The 20,447-nt window shown below is 34.6% G+C and overlaps 1 protein-coding gene across 2 annotated transcripts in view; it reads left to right on the top strand.

Moving 5' to 3' along the window:
• The window catches only part of LOC134540059 (F-box/LRR-repeat protein 20), a 43,139-nt gene extending 23,211 nt beyond the window's left edge, over positions 1 to 19,928 (top strand). Inside the window, exons 7-9 of one of the 2 annotated variants that reach the window (XM_063382519.1) lie at positions 15,432 to 15,533; positions 15,626 to 15,838; positions 16,961 to 19,928. In XM_063382519.1, the coding sequence (XP_063238589.1) occupies positions 15,432 to 15,533; positions 15,626 to 15,838; positions 16,961 to 17,068 (423 nt within the window). In that variant the 3' untranslated portion in view covers positions 17,069 to 19,928. The remainder of the gene's footprint in view (positions 1 to 15,431; positions 15,534 to 15,625; positions 15,839 to 16,960) is intronic. The other variant, XM_063382518.1, reaches the window with a different exon arrangement.
• Positions 19,929 to 20,447: the final 519 nt, after the last annotated feature.

Below are 20,447 nucleotides of genomic sequence, written 5' to 3'. Positions count from 1 at the left end.
TGAGACTCAAATACTCGAGTCGAGCGAAAAGATTCAGCTCGACTCTACAAATTCGTGTACTTGACTGGATGAGACTTAATCTTTGATCAATATTACACATTTGTAACGAGCATAAAGTCACATACGCCTTTTTCAGTTTTCTTGCATTCACACAGTTTTTTAGGTATAGTGTATTTTATATAATTACAATACCCAGAAAGGTTCATGCCGCTATTTACGTCTCAAAACACTAGAAATTGACAATTTGGAATCAAATATCAGTGAACTGCCAAAGATTTCAAACACAGCAAAGAAGAAAATTTTTAATGTCTCCCAAGTACTTTATTTCTTTCATAGTGTCAGTGAATAGTTTCAGTGTTCAGTACGAACGTAGAAAAACCAAAAGTGATACGACTTGTTCTTGTATCTTCATTAGGGCTTTGGGGGATCCCAAAATTCGAGGTAACTTTCAGGATAGCTAGGATTTTTTTTCCTTCTAGAGGGAAAAAATAGTCCCCGAATATTTTCTGATGTTTCAGAGGATCGTTTTTATATTTAAGCTAGCGATGTAAATTTATAGAATACTAATAAAGAAAAATACTGATTTATCATAGTTTTTCGGAGGTTTGAGTAACTGAATTTTACCTGAAAGAGGGTTAATAAATATTAGAACCGTTCACAAAGAGATAAGGCTTTGTACATATTTGTAAAACAGTGCACAATGTGAAGCCCACCTGGTGGTTAAAAAGCGTGGCGAAGGAAACTTGTGTGGATCTGGTGGAAAACATTCCACTCTAACAATCTAAATGTAAGGGCTAAGTACTCAGTTATCCCATCATACTATGACATGTTTTTCAGGAATTTAATGTACAGCAACAGTCAGGATGCAAAAAAAAAAACTGGAGTTAACTTTTTTTTTTATAAAGTTTTAAAATTGTATAGTTTAAGCACAGTTTTTTACTTGTCATTTATATGTCAGAGATGTTTATTATGTTTTTTTATATAGCGGAAACAATACAAATTATTGTAAAACTGCAACAAGCAACGAGACAATGCTGTAACAAAATGTTCAGTTACTTTAAATTTACTGAGCTATAATTGTGTGTGGGGAGAGTAAGAGAATAATATTAATGAACACACAAAGATACGTGTTTCAAATCATTCAGTAAATGTTATTTAATCATTTTCTTTAGATGTTTGTTCGAGATAGTAGCCATTCAATTTCACTGTGCCAGTGTTTTCAAGCTGCACTATAAAATAATCATTTTTAATTCATGCAAAGATGTGATCCCAAATGGTGCATGTAATGTGTTAATCAAAATGAACCAAGTGAATTAAATTCATAAAGTAAATGCAAATGTTACATGTACAGTAGAACCCGTTTATAGTGAACCCGCCTATAATGAATTCCCGTTTATTGTGAATTTCCGTCTCGGTCCCGGCAAAATGATGTGAGGTTATGTATTAATTTATTGGATATAGCGCACAACTTTTGTCAATGTTGATACGTTTTCCCGTGTACCACGAACAAATCTTGTCGACATAATGCACATTTATCTCAAATATTTTCATATAATTACAAGTATTTTCACAAAACTTCTATTCTGGATCACATTAACGTTTTTCTCCGCAATATGCTACTAGATTGTCCGCTGTTCACATTATAAACAAGTCGTAATCGAGTGGCCTCGGTAGGCTACGTGTAGCCAGAAATGGTGCTCAAATTGGTGAAAATAAATAATTTTCCCTGTATAGTTAAAGAATGGGCGAACGCGTGTACATTTAATAAGTTATCAAAATTAAACATAAATTACCGCCACACAAATACGTATGTACATTATAGCAGCAAATTCAATATTTTTACGTCATTTTTATCGTTCACGTTTCGGACATTTTGATCGAGTACGGTTCGTAAGACTACCACTAGATAGAACTCTGTGAACTAAATTTTTCCATAGAAAGTAAGAAATTTTCGTTCCAGCTTTAGCAACTGCGATACTAAATGATACGTAGTGTTCTTTGATGCGCCAGACTCGTTATTTTTCGTTTATTTACTTTTAACTGTAAAAAGAATTTCGTGTTATTAAGCTGTAAATGTACTTCAATAAGAAATACGTACATAAAAAAGGGTGAAAAATGTGTAAAAAAACGTAAGGCATTATCTGTGCGAGATAAACTGGACATTATTAAAAAGGTAGACTCCAACCCCACTGTCCCGCACGTGTTAATATCAAAGGAACTGGGAATTGCAACATCCACATGAAGTACAATATTAAACAAGGTGAACAATCTTTCTCAAGCTGCGAATACGTCACAGAGTATTAAACGCCTGAAAAAAGGAAAATACGCCGATGTCGAAGAACCATTAATAGAAAGTTTGTACATGTGTAGTGTATTAAAAATGTCTGCATTTGCTCATAAAACTGTTGCTTTGAGTATTTTCATTCGTTCTTTTTTTGGCTTAGGCCTTTGTGTAGTAAAGATTATGCTTTTGAGTATGTATTGCCAATATAAAAGTTTTCCCAGATATAAAGTTTCCCCTCTATAGTGAACATATAAACTACTCCCTTCAGATTCATTATAACAGGGTTCTACTGTACAATCTTTAGACAGAAACTCAGTATAAAAATTTGATTTCATAGAATGAGATATATATACTGTATATAATGTATACTTTTATTACCAGTTATACCATGATCTACATACCTAAATGTTAATACTAAATTTTTTGAGTAGGGTTGCAACAATGCCAATCAAATTGTCTTTAGTTTGCTGTTGAACAGATAAGTTAACAGATAAGCTCTTAAGTTGTCAATCACTATTTCCACCAATTCTGAATCCGGATAAGGTTTATCCAGTATAGGTACTTAAATAGTTGTGTATATCCACTACAAAAGCTAAAGCTGTTTTCCCTTTACGTTGCTTACCACATAAAAATTGTGTTTTTGCAATTTTTCTTTCATTTACACACTACAACATAAATTCAAAAATTTGTTTTGTACCTCTTCCCATTTACTATTCTGTGTTTTAGCTTCCACAAACTAAGGGTGTAAATCTCTAGGGACTTGAAAAAGTAAGGCCAGTAATAAGTAATGATCACTTATAACATTTAACTTTCTTATTTCATGACTTTACTCAAAATTCTATGACCTTTTCTGTCATACTGTCGGACTGTACTGGTAATTTCTGATTCAAGGGTGTAATTAATATTTTCTTTAAATCACTATCTGCAAGTGTTTCTGGTTTGGTGTCATAATTGGTTACACGATTAATAGAAATATCTTTGTAGCACCTACAAGCCAACTCTTGTAGTTCATCCAGTGTCACCATGTCCAAGTTTAAGGGCGCCGTCTGGCTAGAGAGTAAACGCGTGACCGCGTAAATAGCATGTCGTTCTTGCTCGGAGCTGAGTGGCGACATTCGGAACTACTCTTATCTCCTCCTCACTGCCCTACCCCACTAGTACCCACCCTCCTCCCCACGCCGACACTGCTGGCCAGATAAGAGCCGCCCTGCCGCCTCGCCATGTGTCTGAATCAGTTTACCGTAGCTGGCGTGCCAATTGCATATATGTTTTGTGTAGCGATATAGCAAAATACTTATTTTAGTGGTTGATAGTAACGTGTTAACAATAAGTTATTGTGTATGTCACACAGACAAATGTGACTGCATAAGTAAAAAATAATTCTGTCTGAATTACTGACTTAAAAATACATGTCTGGACACTACTTTACATTGATGGTTGATTAAAATGTGATGTTTTCCCGGTTATTCGCAAAACTACTTGAAAACCTCTATGGTGCCACCAGTACAGTCACGCTGTGAATGAGCATTTTAATTTACATATATTTTAGTGGTGCACCGATATGACTTTACCAATTACCGATTCGATTACCGATTATGAGAGCAATAATCGGCAGATACCGATTCAGTTACCGATTATAATGAAATATTTTTTAAGTGTAATAATGCACACAAAAATTTTTATTCCCATGTGAATTTTATAACAAGATTTGGTAAAATTGAAAATACACTTATAATAACAGTATAAAAATATGGTAAATATTTACAATCGCGGTAGATGCCAAAAAAAATGCTAAAAATCCGAAAATACTTCTATTCTATGCTCTTTCACTTCCTCTTTTCAAATCAACCGGCAGAGATAAGAAATTCCAAATACTTTAGGAGATATGGAATGTTTAAATTTTGAACATGTAGAGTAGCGGTATTTGCGAAAAATAATTCTAAAAATCTGAAATTACTTTTATTATATGCTCTTTCACTTCCTCTTTACATTAAAACCGGAGGAGATAAGAAATTCCAAATACTTTATGAGATATCGAATTTTTAGATTTTCATCACAATACCTGTGAATTCAGGCGGCCACCATTGTTTCTTGTTTACGAGACGAGTATGATTTTTTTCCGCGTAGGTGAACCGACCATTGTTGCTTGTTTACGTTTATGATTTTTTATTTTCGCGACGTAGGTAGAACGACTACATCATTTTCTACTAATGGCAAAGGAATGTACCCGCCTCTAACGTATCTGAGTTTTTAATGTTTCAAATTTTAATGTTTTATTTGTTGCGCAAGTAATAAGTAAAAAAATTACGTGAGTTCCTACCGTTCATCCTTTGTCCCGGTTTGTTAGGTCAGGTCAGCTACATTATAAATACTTTAAAACTAAACAACCATTAAAATTAATTTATATTATTTTTAATGTCTGCTTAGTTTGAAAGTATTAATAATGTAACTGACCTGACCTAATCGACCATTTTAATTAATTAGGCATTCACGAACGGTAAATCAAGACGCACATAAAGTTCTGCCATTCCCGATTACACCCGAACCATTTACCTTCGGCCAACCTCGGTTTTATTTATTAATATTTATATTTCTCTGTTTATTTTAATGTAGCTATACTAACCTAACTAACCGTCCATAGTTTTTTAAAGTGTTTTAATGTAGCTAACCTAACATAACATAACTATAATAAAAGTATTTTCAGATTTTAATAGATACTCCTAAACAAGAAACAATGTAGTCGTTCACCTACGTCGCGGGAAAAAAAATCATACTCGTCTCGCAAACAAGAAACAATGGTGGCCGCCTGAATTCACAGGTATTGTGATGAAAATTTAAAAATTTGATATCTCCTAAAGTATTTGGAATTTCTTACCTCCGCCGGTTGATTTGAAAAGAGGAAGTGAAAGAGCACAGAATAAAAGTATTATCAGATTTTTAGCATTTTTTTTGGCATCTACCGCGACTCTACATATGATGAAATTAAAAAATTTGATATCTCCTAAAGTATTTGGAATTTCTTACCTCCGCCGGTTGTTTTGAAAAGAGGAAGTGAAAGGGCACAGAATAAAAGTATTTTCAGATTTTTAGCATTTTTTTGGCATCTACCGCGATTGTAAATATTTACCAAAAATATATAAAATACACTATTAAGTCATTGCAAAGTGTAAATTAAATTAACTTCTATTTAAATATTTGTTATTGTAAACAACTTGAACTACAGTCTAATAATTGTAATTTACAATGGGTAAGTTTTAGTTGCGGAAAACTAGCATTATTAACGACTATCACATAGGTTGCATCAAGAAATTATCGTTTAATAATATAAACATGCTGCTTTATTTTGTTCACTTGAGTTTATAGAAAAATGTTTCCACACTTCATTTTTTTCCTCCCTACTCGCCATCTCATTATAATTATATAAAAATGGCTAAAAACCAATTCTAGCACATGCTATTTTATTTATGTTGACTGAATACATATATATATATATATATATATATATATATATTTTTTTTTTTTTTAAATGGGGGACCCCCCCAGAGGGTCCACCCTGCCAAAAAATTCGCGTCCTTTATTAGGATCACTTGGTAATACATAATATACATGGAGGGTGACACTTGATTGGTACAAAAAAGAAAAACAAAAGAATTACATATATACATATTTACAATATCCCTTCCGACTAAAAGTCCTTGGAGATGATGTTTTGTGATGTGTGATGGTCTGATGCTGTGCTGGAAAGGATGTTGTTCTCGTTGCGAGGTTGAGCCGTTTGGCTCGGCCCAACCTTGTTGATGCGGTGATTTTATCGGGTGGTGTGGTTGGCGGTACTGTTGCGGGTAGGGTGGCGGCAGGTGGTGCTTCGTGGGGCAGTGTTACCGGTAGACGTGCGGGCCACCGATGTTATCCGCCGACCCCTCCAGCATCGGCAGCTTCATCTCTGTCTGAGGCGTCACCCGGGAGGAGGTGTGTGGTGGAAAAGAGGGGGCGTCTGGGGTGTGGGGCTGTGGGGGGAGGTTCTGCTATGAGTCGGATGAGGGGGTTCAGGTTGGTGGAACAGTTTCTCAAGAATTTTTCTGTGGCAGAGGAGATGGTGTTGTGGATGTGGGGGAGTACAGTTTGGTCGAGGAGGTGTTGTCGGTTGGTGGCGCGTGGGAGGCCAAGGATGAGACGGGTGCCGAGGAAGAAGGTGCGGGTGATCGGTCGGAGATTGAAGAGGGAGGAGTGTGCCCAGGTTGGGCATGCATAGGTGAGATGGGATATGACGTGGGATCTGTAATTAAAAATACTTTTTAACTTTTCACGTCACATACAAATAACACAACAACGGATAATGTTACCAAAGAAGCCCATAACGAGTTGGTAAAATGCAGTGATAAACTCTAGAAGGTATCGGGACCACGATTTTGAACCGCTACTACGACTCGAAAAGATCGATTGTCATAGAAACCACTGCAACTGTTTGTGGTATTTTGATTGCGTGACATCTATTTTACGTCTCTGGCTATAGGTAATGAACAAGGCCACCAAACAAACAAAAGACGAAACGTAAATAAACGTGTAGGAAAAATGTATTTTTTATTGTTCCAGGCAATGAGATTTATTAAACTTAACGAAATATCTGTAATTATGATATGACGGAGTTAGATGAATTTTGTATAATATACAAATATTACGGTATTTCGTCCTAAAATCTGTAACAAAATATTACACGGTTAAAACCTACTTAATTACGCCGGGACGTAAATAATCGGCAACATAATCGTTAAGATAATCGCCGATTACGATTAATCGGTAAGTACCCATTATCGCCGATTACGATTCATCGGTATCCGCATCGGTGCACCACTAATATATTTAATACCAAAAATGTTTAAATTTTGAACTTTTTCTTAATTTTGATGGTTACTAAATTAACAGCATTTCTGCACCAAGGGCGCCGGCAGTTTTATTCAGTCACAAGGGTGTCAAAAATACGTAGGCAAACAGGCAAATTTCCAGACTAAAATCAGTAGTAGGGATATTTTAAATGCAAATAATTTAAAAGACACACATTTTTACTAACGGCTGTTACATTTTGAGTTTTGATAATGGAATTTTTTTTAAGTTTAAGAATGTTTGGTAGACTATGAAATAAAAAGTAGATAAGTTTTAAAAAAGTTTGATAAAAATGAAACGAATCTAAATCATCAAAGAAAAATATTTATTCAATAATATTAAATCTTCAAGTAACAAAATAAAAATATACCTTACAGCAAAAAAAACCTATTCTTCAAGGCAGCTGCAAAATAAATGTTTGTCATTCAACTTTCTTCATAAGCACTGCACTACACAGTATGATAAATTGAATAATCGAAATCCATCCCTCTCGGCACAGACTACAGGTTTAGGTAGATTTCGAAGTACCTATCGCTTCATGAAATGTTCAAAAAACTTCTATAAACTTCTGAAACTTTTTAAGCATCCTGTACGTTCTACAATATTCAAAATTGATCGAATGAACACTGTCTTATTCCATGGCCCAAAACTATTTTAAAATATTTAGTTCAATTAATCCAGGACTGAATAACATAGAACGTATTTCATATTACGCCTACGCATTTATTACCTTCTAACACTACTTTTCATACCTTGCACTAATAAGTGGTCACAAAAAAAATTTGCTCTGGATCATTGTTTATGATAATATGAAGATAGTTAAAAATAAATTTCAACATATTTTATAGGAAATATAAAACTTTTTTCAACCTCTATTATAACTGTAAATAGTTCTTCGTATCGACAATTGTTTCAGACAAAGGTTTTGGATAATGTTTAGGAATTTTTCAATAAATTATTTCATTTTTGATGTATATCAACTAAAAAGTTATGATTTTTTTGTCTTTTAACCATTTTTATTCCCACGGCTTGCAGTAATGGCTGGTTACATAATATTTTACTTCATATAAACGTTATTGACAATATATAGAAAGTTAAGTAAAAATATGAATGACTTTGATAGTGTAGGTACTTGGTACGGAAGTTTTGTTTAGTTCTTTTTATCTCCACATGAGTTTTTTTTCAACTTCTTGCGGTCTAATCAAAAATTGTTTTGGACCAAAGTTTTAGATAAAAAATAAAAATATACATTTAACATTAATTGTTATATAATTCATTTTTAAGGGTTTTACCATAAATTGAGTTATATTTCTACCCTTGCTATTTACAACGCCTTGAGCAATCATTTGGCTTATCAAAAATTGTTATAGACAAAAAAATGTGTTAAAAATTATAACATTTACAAACTATACTAAAAGATTTGATGATGTGTCTACTAAGGAAGCTACGAACTTTTCTGTCCTAAAACTCATGTTTTTTCCGACCCTTGCATTTATGGTTGGTCGTATCAAAAATGTATTCAAAAGTTTTTGGTATTACTTCTACGAGTTATAATACGTTCAAACGATGCAATATTTGTCATACTATGGGATTTAAAGCGATTGTTAAGTTAATCAAAACCTTCCCCATTTTACCCCTTTGGTGGGATTATGCCCATTAAAGAATTCGACCAAAATTGTATTACATTTTATTTATCAGTTTGAAAATGATTTGTGCACAATTAAGGCAGTATCGTGTCCATAAATTGTATATGTATATACACACAAACGTTTGATTTCATGATGGCTTCGGTAACGGCTTCAATAACAATAGGTAGTCTTTCTTCGAAATATACCTAAGAATCCATAAACCAAACAAAATAGAAGAAGAAAATAATGCATAGAGATAACCCACAAAATAAAATTGTTTTTAAATATAGAACTGTGTTAAAGATTAATTAAATTTTTGAATGTATTTACATACAATCCAAAAATAAACATTTTTTTTCAACTATGTCCACACCTTTACTTTCTTATTTATGCAGATACCAATTTTACATGTTCTGTTTGAAATCACCTTCTGCATTCAGTTTTCTCAAACTCACCACACACATATGCACGAGCACATTTAAACTGGTTTTCTTGTTAAACATCATTTCCCAATCAGAATGACACTTGGCATATTACCTGTATAAATACTAGTTCTATAAAAAGTACATTGTAAAACCCAATATTTAAGTTGAAATTAAACCGCCGTGTTTTCTAAATATCTTCATTGAAGGACTACATCATGACACGTTAGTGTGGTTTTGACAAATAAAATGTAAGATTGAGCAGCGAGCTTGATAACATCTTCAAAAACGTGTTTGTAAATATCATAAATCCTGACAACCCATTACAATCCCTCTGCTTATGAATGTGTTAACTCACTGTCACCGTTATGGAAAGAAATTCCATATTGTTTTTGTTTCCTTCTTATATATATATATATATATATATATATATATATATATATATATATATATATATATATATGTTATTTATAAATATACTTATAGTATAATTTTTAATATTGTTCTTCTTACATAGTCCACAGGCGATACTGAACACAATTGCAACCCATTATTTACTTAGGTTCTCTCTTATGGGAAGATTGCGGGTTAATCTTGGGTCCACCAACTCTGGCAGTAATGGATTCATGTAGAACTAACTGTATAAGTTTTTCTTCCATTAAACTTTTCCAGAAATGGTCATCTTTTGTGATTTTCTGAAAAAGCATTCCTTTTGGAGTCGAAACGACAAAAAGGTAGAATTTGCGACCTGCAATATGAAGTTGTCCCTGAATTTGGTACATGTACATATGACCGATCTTGAGATGCATTTTTCCATCCTTCAGTTCACAAAAATTAATTTTTTTCTCCAGAATTGCCGTTTCAGGAAGCATAGTCTTGGCAGTTGCAGGGAATTTGATTTCAATGATGCCATCACTACCAATGAGCCCATCAGGCGATGCTGCTAGAAATTGCATATTTTCGTCAATGAAAAGTCCTGAAGGAATTATGACTAAGCCCAGCTCCTGTTCCAGCTGAGTGACTGCATGAGGTTCGTTCTCAATTCCATATTTAGTTGCTTTGTTTCCAGAGAAGGTTGACTATAAAATAGATTGAACTGTTTTAGAGCGCGGTGTTGTATCTCTCATTCGACATATTTTTTCCGAAATTTGAAGCCGTCAAACTCTTTGATCTTTCACATTTTCACAAGATACAGTGCCTTTGTCCAGTGGTTGATGACTGGATATCCTGAATTTTTTTGCTGTCACACTGAAGTCCTCTCAAAAATTCTTCTTTTTTCTTTTCGTATTCTTCAGGATTCATGTCTGGTATCTGAGAAACATTGCCATAATGTGAGTCTTCTGAAAAGTTAATTTTCTTTTTAGTCTTCTTTGTGGGGTTTTCCAAGTGCCTCTTTTTTTTTCAGCAGAATTTTTTTTTTTTTTTTGCTTTTAAATATTTCTTTGAATATTCACCAGGACTGTGATTTGTGAATTTTTTGTGAATTTTGGCTTGTTCGTTACCATCTCCATTGCACGAAATCACGGAAAGTTCACTTCTGGTAAGGTATCCACCACGGAGAGAAAAGTTGACTCTTTTACCAATAACAAACTTTGCAACTGTATTATTAAAAGACTCAGCTTTATTTGTTGTCATGTTTTTCAAGAGACTGTCTGCATGATGAACTACCAGATTATTTGCTGACATTATTTCACCCCACATGCCCATACTTTTCATGCTTGTAACTATATTCTCTTCTGTGCTTCTAGAACCATCACAATAGTATTCTCGTTCACTGCACTTTGAATGGTCCCCGAATACATGAAATGGTCCATTGTGAATATCACTCCGTAATTCCTTTACACGTTCTTGTTCAGTTATTCCTCTCTCACCTTTTCTGTATTTAATTGCACATGTGATGGCATAACGAAGACGTAGTACGGTAGTAGCCTGTTTCACAATGCTTTCCTAATCACAATGGGAACATTTCCACATGTATTTTTAGTCTTCGTAGCAATATCGCGTAATCATCTGAGGTAATGTGATTTACACACTCTATTTTTTGTATTACGAACGTATGTTCGTAAGGTTTCGCTTTCTCCAGCTGGCGCATTACGCTGCTATCACCATCTCCTATAATACAAATACATTATGTATTATAACTCTTTCAATAACTACCAAAAAATTGTTTTTGTTATCTACTTTTAAAGATGTATGTAGTGACAATAGTTAAACACACACAACTTTAAAATAAAATATCTGAAAGGAAAATGTGTTAGCAAAAAATAATCAAGAAGTGTTTCTTGTAGGTTCTTACCGATCAGCTGGTGATATTTAACGCCATGCATTGCAACACTACACTTAAACCCCTCAACAATTATATCTGATTCCATTGCTGTAGCAGATTTGTTCCAGTTTTTATAGCAAACATGATCACTGACAGGTATATCCTTTGACTCCGCACGGGTACAGATGCAGCAGTATGAATTTCTAACACTAATGAAAATTACTTTGTTTGTTAGAGCACCAATGATGCAAGCCTGGAAAAAAATATATACACACAGTCAAATATTTAGTGGATTGACTATTGATGATATGCAAACAGTATAAATGATTGATAATGCAAAAGACCACTCCCGACATTGCATTGTAATTTCCATATGATCGTTTACACCAAGCTCCATCAGTTATTACAGTAATAAGGGGAATCCCTTCTGCATCTACGGAGCCTGCAGCCACTGCTAGGCGAGCTTCTTCTTTCGCTGCTTCTTCCATTTGAAGTCATGCTACGTCATGTATAACAGACTGTAGTTGCCTTTCACATTTGTAATATTTATCTTTAGAACAGCAAGGCATGTCTAGCGATGATGTAATTTCTTTCATTTGGGTAAAAGATTGCCATGTTAGTAGCATACTACTGACCCAAGCATTGTTAATGTCCATACACTTCTTGTTTGGATTGTCCGAGACTAATTTATCTTTCACACCACACATGGAGCACTGGAAATGATACACACTCTCCATACCTTTTCTTTGTTCGTTAATCAATTTAATATTTTCAAACGAACAATCTAATGCCTTGTTATGCCTGCTCATTCTTCTTATTTCATTAAATAAATGGTTGACATCAAATATTCTTCACCCAGTCAGAGAATGTTCTTTTACAAAAGAACTGGGAAAATAATCATAATTCATTTGTAATTTATAATTTTCAACAGAAATTTGGTCAAGAGGTTCAATACCACTTACATCATAATAATCACAGCCATAGAGCTCAGAGAGATTTCTTGAGGGTATTTCATTAACTGTTCTTCCACGATGAACTTGCTTGCGTTTGTATGATAATATTATCTTGTTTAAATTTTTTGTGACAGTCACTTTGATCAGAAATGACTGTAACTCTGAAAAGTAAATGAAAGACCTGTTTAAGAGTACAATAATACCTCATTAAATTACTAGTAAGAAAATTGTGCAGTAATTTAACGAGCTAAATTACAAGATAGTCATACCTATTGGGTGATAGGCCTATGTCTGGGTGGTGTGTTGACGAACTCTCTGGAGGAATTTTGTTGTCAGGTGGTACTGGTTGAAGAATTGTAAGAGAAACTAAGTTTTCTCTGAAAATAAAATTAATAACTTAATTAAAAGGCTAAGATATGTATGCCATTAAATTATTTCCAAAAGTAACATTTCAATACATAATTACGTTTAGAAAAGTAATACAATACTATTAAGTTTGTTAAGAATGTCTCTTCTTTAAATAGCATATGCTAACACTTGAAAAATGAATTATGTACAGTTTCATATAAAATGACTTCCATTTTGTTATATTTATTATGACGCATGGAATAAAATACATATATTTATATTGAACTAAATAATGTTACACACTTGCTGAATTGATTGATAAAATACCAACTCGCCCAGATATCCTAAACGAAATTTCTTGCTACCTCTTGCCAACTTCTGACATAAGACTGAGTTTTCCTAAAATGCGGTGTGTTCACAGTTCTACATGCCAATATAAGTATAATTAAGAAAATATTGAAAATTATTTTAAGCTGTAGTGTTGATTTAGTTTCTCACCCTTCAACAAGATCTCTTGAAACTGGAACAACTACAGAACCATAGTTTGCTTCTCTCTAGAATTTTCCTTGATTACTTTGAGCTTCTGATTCATTGCCATTTCTAGTTCTGAAATAAAATTAATTGTTCAGTGTATTTATTTATTATTTTTATACACATGTCTATGAATCACAAAAACGCAGGCCTACATTGTTTCAGAGAGGTTTGCTGTAGTAGTGTGAGTAAAATATATTTCAGGTGGTACAAATTGTGTCCTGAAAATAATACCAACTATGTCAATTCTAAAAATTCAACTTGGAATTGAAATTACATGCTCTATCCTTTAAAAAATATTTTGCATTCTTAAATTAACTTTAAGAAATTTAGGCCAAATAACAGCACCTTTCATCAGTAATTCTCGAATGATTTTCTGACAAAAAAAATACTGTTTTTAATTTTACAAATCTACTTGATGATACACATAGGCCTAAGGTTTTATGGTAAACACTTGCGGGCAAGCTCAGTAATCACTTAGTAGAAGCATATTCTGAAGGTCACTCGACTACACACGGATCAAAGCTTTACCTTATATTTTAATGGTCCTAACTTACAGTATACATAATAATATCGTACTAATGTGTTTAATTTTACCTCATAAACAACCAGTTTTCTCTGATCATTTGTACTTATAGAATTTAACAAAATGTAAAAACATGGAAAAAATTCTGTGTAAAATTTCTCTCGTTTGAAAAATCGCAAGAGTCACATTTGTAATAAAACAAACGATTTTTTTTTTGTAATCACAATTAAATTGATGAAGGAATAACTGAAAGAACAATAGAGAAAACTAGCATGTAAGCTATTCTTCAAAAGTAAACTAACAGAGTATGAAAGTCTTCTAGTGGTTTTTCGCAATTTATTTTTGTCCTCACCAGGTTCGAACCAAGAATGTAAATGCATATTTTTATTAAAACTATAATCAAGTAAATATTTAATGATCGACAGGGGGAAGAGGAGGAGAAGGGCCACTATCGCCCTGAGTAGGCAAGGCCTCGGCCCGCACCCACCTCCCCACTCCCCTCCTACGCGCCGTGCCACCGCGGCGGGAGAGATAGCAGCTGGCTGCCGGTACAGCTACAGAGGGCGCCACGAGGTGGCTAGCAGTTTCGCCCGTGCATACGTTTACCTCTAGTATTGCCATTAAAAATTTTCCGCGGTGACATGCCTGTTTAAATGCAGGAATCAATGCAAGAAGGTCAAGTGCGCGTCTGACTGGTGAGTTCCTTAAATTCTGACGATTTTTACTGCACAAAAACATAGGTTGAAAAGAGCCATTTTCGTGATATTGGCGGGGTCGCAAAAGTGTCAAGGTGGGTATGAGACAACTTAAATCCACCAGACCGACGTCGAGTGTTCTTTTTACTCCTTTCCTGCCCAAACAAAAATTGAAAATCTCTAGTACTTTCTAAAGGAGAGATATAGAGCTTAATGTCTACAGTGGCTTCCTTCCATCGTCCAGACGGCGCCCTTAAGTCATTGACTTTTAGGTCCAGCAGTTGTTTCCCCAAAGTCTCCGTAGGCGCTCGTTGAATCCAAGATGTCCCAGAAAACGCCATACTGCGTGTGAGAGCAAGTTTATATCACAAACACCTTTACACTCACAAACAAAAATACAAAAATAAAAGCACTGAAGGTTATTTTACTCCACACAAATTGAGTGCATTCTGCGGTTCACACACTCGCTCAAAAGCAGAGTGGGGCATTTTATCTTGTTGTTCCCCGGAAATGAAAAAAGGGTTGTGTTCGAGCGAAACCAAAGAAATGGCTTGTGAGAGTCTGCGAATACATATATTGTTAACAAAAACAAGCAGGTAAATCTCGAGCACTCAATTGGTTTTGTGTACATGTTCTTTGTTTCTCGACTTGCTCAAGGATACGCATAGCATGTACCTATCAACAAACACATTTTGATTATTACTAAAAAGTCATACATCAACTTTACCATACAGTAAATATTATTATTCTGAAAAATAAACAAAGTTAATAATTATGTTTAAAATAATTATTGTCTCTAATATTTACAAAAGCAAGACTGGAATGAATGGAAAACTCGCCTACATTAAATGAGACTAAGCCAAGCTCGTAACAACCGTAGTGTGTGTGCATGCACAGAGCTGCCGTTTGCTGGAGAGAATGGACTTGGAGGAGTGCGTGCTCATCACGGACGCCACGCTCATTCATCTGGCCATGGGCTGCCCGCGCCTCGAGAACCTGGTGAGCACTGCCTGCTCTCGCAGGACGTGATGCTGGAAGACTAGTGGTGCGTGTTCACGGAGCGGCTGTGTGGTGTTGCTTGGTGCCGGCAGAGCCTGTCGCACTGCGAGCTGATCACGGACGAGGGCATCAGGCATCTGGGCACTTCGCCATGTGCAGCAGAGAACCTCACGGTGCTGGAGCTGGACAACTGTCCTCTGATCACGGATGCATCGCTGGAACACCTCGTCTCCTGTCACAACCTGCAGAGGATAGAGCTGTACGACTGCCAGCTCATCACGCGTGCGGGAATCCGCCGTCTCAGGGTGCGTTTCTCTCTTGTTTTCCAACCTGAGGTGCACACGTGCCACTTTGACAGTTCTGTGTTGCGCAATGTATCCTGTATTCAATCAAGGTTGCTTTTAGTAAGGAAAATAATTTGAAGCATAAATAAGCACACCAACATGAAAAATAAATATCTATAGGATGTGTTTCTTTAGCTAACATAGAAGTAAACTTGTGCTTGATTTTTTTTTTCTCAGGTTGGAAGGCTATTATAACATTATAAGTAATGAAACACAACTTGATTATGTTGCAATAATCTTTTCTTTTTAGATTGATTGGGAGCCATAGAAAACAGTTAACACTAAGCTCAAATCAAACTACTATTGGACTTAAACTCAAAGAGACAAGTACAAATGCATAGTTTGACTATATATTCTCCAAAACAGTGACAACTAGATATCAGCATATGCTATTCCCAGTTCATCTGAACATGTGAATAAATATAATAAATATGAAAACAGTGATCAGAGGCGATGAGCGTGCCAACATGCGTGACTAATAGAGGTTCTATTTCTATTTTGTTGGTAACTGTTTTTCAAGACTTAATGAGCGGTTTAGCGGGCAGCTTCAACCTGTTAATTTTGTGTTACAGTGATGCGTGCACATCTTAGAATTTCACTCTCATAATTTTTTCATAACGTGCAATTGATTTCATGGTATTTTGCAGTATGTGAAAATTTTTTGTGTCAATATGTAGAGTAGCAGGTTGTCGATAATAAGGCGAATAGGAACTGAAAAGAAATGTTGGTTAGGTTAAGTAAGCTGCATAATAAAAAATATAAAAAATAAACAGTTTTTGAAATATTTTAACAAAACATTTTCCCTATAATTATTGTGGCTGACTTAACCAACTTTCCACTTTAATTATTTTTATCTAATTTTCCAAAATTATTACATGCCGTGAAACAAAAATATTTCGTGGGATTCTAATTCTCACTTACTATTCAAATTCAATATTCACACAGGTTTACTTGTTATGTTAAAATTAAGGCTGTATAGGAACTTGAAATGCAGAAAACGTTTTGTGATCTTGACGGATGGAATAAATATATTCCAGGGTTATGTGTAGAGATGCTTGGCAAGTGCTGGCTGGTGTGTTGTAGAACCACCTGCCCAACATCAGGGTGCACGCCTACTTCGCTCCCGTGACTCCACCCCCCGCCACGGCCGGCTCTCGCCAGCGCTACTGCCGCTGCTGTGTCATCCTTTGAGCAGCAAGACTTCGATACGTGCCGTTGGATGCTGGTGTACTGATGCCCCAGATCATTACTGTTATTCACTGATTTTGGTCCATCGTAATTAGTGAAACCATCACCAATTCTGAATATTAGTTATTCTGTTTATTTAAGTTTTCGTTCATTTTAAAATCTTTTCCATATTTGTCAAAGTGTTTGTATTCTTTTGTGTCATGTAAGCCTATGCTGAGTAAATGACAACAAAAGTGTTTATTTAATTAAGATAGAACATAACATGTGGTTGTTCCTATTACTTTTATAATCAGAAATGGAATCGGTAATTACTAATTAGTAAAGTCATATTGGTGCACTGCTGCGACTATTTTGCTATTGACTGATGTCATAGCAAGATTTAAAAAAATTTGTTCTGAGTGGGAAAATAATTTAGCAAGGTACTTTGTTCCTGTGGAGCAATTTTATTTATAGCTGTTTCTAAGTAAAGAATGTTTGTAGTTTTTATTTATGATTTGTATTACAGTTTTTAATTTTTTCTGATAGTATAAGATGATCTGTGGTGACTGAAATATAGTAGGCCTAGTTGATCCTTGCTTTGAAAGCTGCTGTTGAGCATCACTTGTGAACCACCCAGCAAAGACTTGACAAATTGCTGTAAGAGGAATGGTATTGGATTATTATTTATTATCCTTTGACTAGGCCCTGTCCTTAAACTTGCATCAATGCTGCAGTTTGTTTCACTTTCAAATTAATACTTTTTGAGTAAAATGTAAAAAATAATTGTACAAGAAGTCCTTGCATGACAGAATGAAACATCTTGCTTATGAAGTATAGATAGAGATAAATTATTAGTATTTTTTTTTATTTAAAAAGAGAGATTAATTGAGAATAGTAAGGATGCAGGTATGATCTCAAACGAAACAATGCCTTCTTCAGCATACTGTACCCTGGCGTCCATTTACTGGTACTTTTCGGCGCCTCTTTTGGCGGTTTATTCCCATGTTGCCTTTGATAACACTTCTTATCTGCTTCTGCCTTTTTCATACCTGCCAACTTTTACGGTTTTCCCGTAATTTGTGCGGACAATAATGTACATTACGGTTGTACAGAAATGCTGAACATCTCAAACTTTTCAAGCTTATGATTTATTTCTCTCTTTTTTCCCCAATAGTGGAAATGTTTATATTGTTTGCATTTTGTTTCTGTTACAATATGGCAGCTTATCTTGACTGACGTATTTTGTCACGTAAACAAGAAAAGGTGAAAAATATTGAATGGAACTAAATTGAGCTAACCAACTGTACAATTTCCCCCCACCCCCCCCCCCCCTTCTTTTTCTCTCTGTTAAATAACCTAAAGGGGAACCTATTCATATTATTCTAGCTCTGTGGCAGAAATGGTGGTATGTGTTGTTAGATTGTATTTTTCTGTGTGTCTTCGGAAGTTGAATGCTTGTGTATGAAGATATTTTGTATTCAGTGAGTTTGCTTGTGCCATCATAATGTTTAAAAAACATGTGTTTAGATATATTCGGAACTGTTTTTGTATATCAGAGTGGAAAAAAGAAGGCCCAAACTATGCGTTTTTCAGCATATGCTATGATTTAAATGTTTCTTATGCGGGGAAGAACAATGTTTCTAATAACGTGAACTGTTTGAAACACGTTAGTTTATGAAATCTGCTGAGGCAACATTTTCTTTTCGACGAGCCGTACCAGTACTTTCTGATGTGATTCAATCGGAATGCTATTTCACCAGTATTTTAATAGAACATAACAGTTTGTTCAGTGCAGCAGATCATATTGGAAACTGGTTTTGGAAAATGTTCCTGACTTCAGACAGAGCGAAAACTGCAGCTATATTCAAAGAAATGGCTTCGGTAACCTATAAAGTGCAATTTCTCAGAAATTATTTGGAATTTAGAAACAATTTTTTTTAGGGTAAATAAAGCAACATCTTTAGTGTTACAAAAAAGTATTTGTTATTATTTTATTTATAAAAGCCAGGATATAAGAATATTACCATAGTTGTGAACAATATAGACTTTTTTTTTTTTTCTACTAGTTGGCTCATATCTCTTGGTAAGTTCACCTATATTTGAAGCAATTAGGCTCTGTTCTTTTTTATGTACTTTAATTAGTCCTGTAGGTATTAAGTAGATTTTGTACAGGTATGCATCCATTAAACTATTGTGTTTAGGATGTTAGTTTATTTACGGTGCATGTTTCACTGACATTGATTGAATAATCGCACATGATTTACGTAAAAATTTAGTGTTTTAACACACTTTTATTAGCTTCACTTGTAACTATGTAATCAAATCTTGATGTTGATTTCTGCCTACTTCTAATTGTCGTATCGATTTGAAACTTTGCAAGTATGTGTATGTAATCCTGATGACATTACAATAATCCCATGACTATAAACTGAAGATGGGGGGAGGGGGGTTTATAGTGGCAAAAAACTACTACTTAAGAGTTATGGGCAAAATACCAGTACTTTCGAGCTATGGGCAATAACCATGCTTATTGTGTATCCGTGAGGCCGGAGCTTGGGAAGAGATCTCCCCCCCCCCCCCTCCCTCCCTCAGATCCACTCCTTCCACAGGAGGTCAACCCACGAAATTTTGTAAATTTCAGAATAGATTCTCTTTAAATTTGTACAGTTTCCAAGCCATTCAGGGATCTGAACCTGCTTCTCCCTCAGGGGAAGGTCATTTGACACTGATTTTTTTTAAAGCAGGGAAAATTGACGTACTTTGATTTTGATGTGCTTCCTAGGTCTTCGGGCACCATCGGACTCCTCACGGGATGGTGGTCAATTGCCCCCGAAATTTTTGGGACTGAAAATTGATTTAAGTACATATTTGATTGCTTTTTCAAGTGATTGATCATTTCAAGTAATATATAAAAATTTGTTCTACAATTTGAACTAAAAAAGTATAAAATAATATTTTTAATTAAGTTATTTGTTCAATAGCGACAGTGTAACTATACTATGTACTGTAACGTAATTTTTTTAATAAGCTTAAAATTCAAATAAATTAATAAACAAAACAACTTAAATGAATTAAAAGCATGGTGTGTTTCTTCTGACATTTTCATATCAACTGTCCTAAAGAATAGCAATTATTGGTAGAAAATTTAAGACTTCTGATATCAAGCTTGCATTGCTCTCTTGTTTCATTTTCATAATGACTCCATCCTAACAAATAGACATAAGTGATAGAAAATTTAAGACAACTGATATCAAGCACCCACGCTTTTATTTCATTCAAATTTTGTTGTTTTTTTACCTGTCTTATTTTAAGCATAGGTACTAAAAAAAAATCTTTTTTTAAAGAGTTGTAGTACATTTTGTCACTGTAGAACAAATTACTTAAATTTAAAGAGTATTTTATA

This window comes from Bacillus rossius, chromosome 16 (genome assembly GCF_032445375.1).
Source record: "Bacillus rossius redtenbacheri isolate Brsri chromosome 16, Brsri_v3, whole genome shotgun sequence".
NCBI classification, from domain to species: Eukaryota; Metazoa; Arthropoda; class Insecta; order Phasmatodea; family Bacillidae; genus Bacillus; species Bacillus rossius.
Note: the sequence above shows the minus strand (reverse complement) of the source record. Positions and strands in the feature narration are given on the sequence as shown.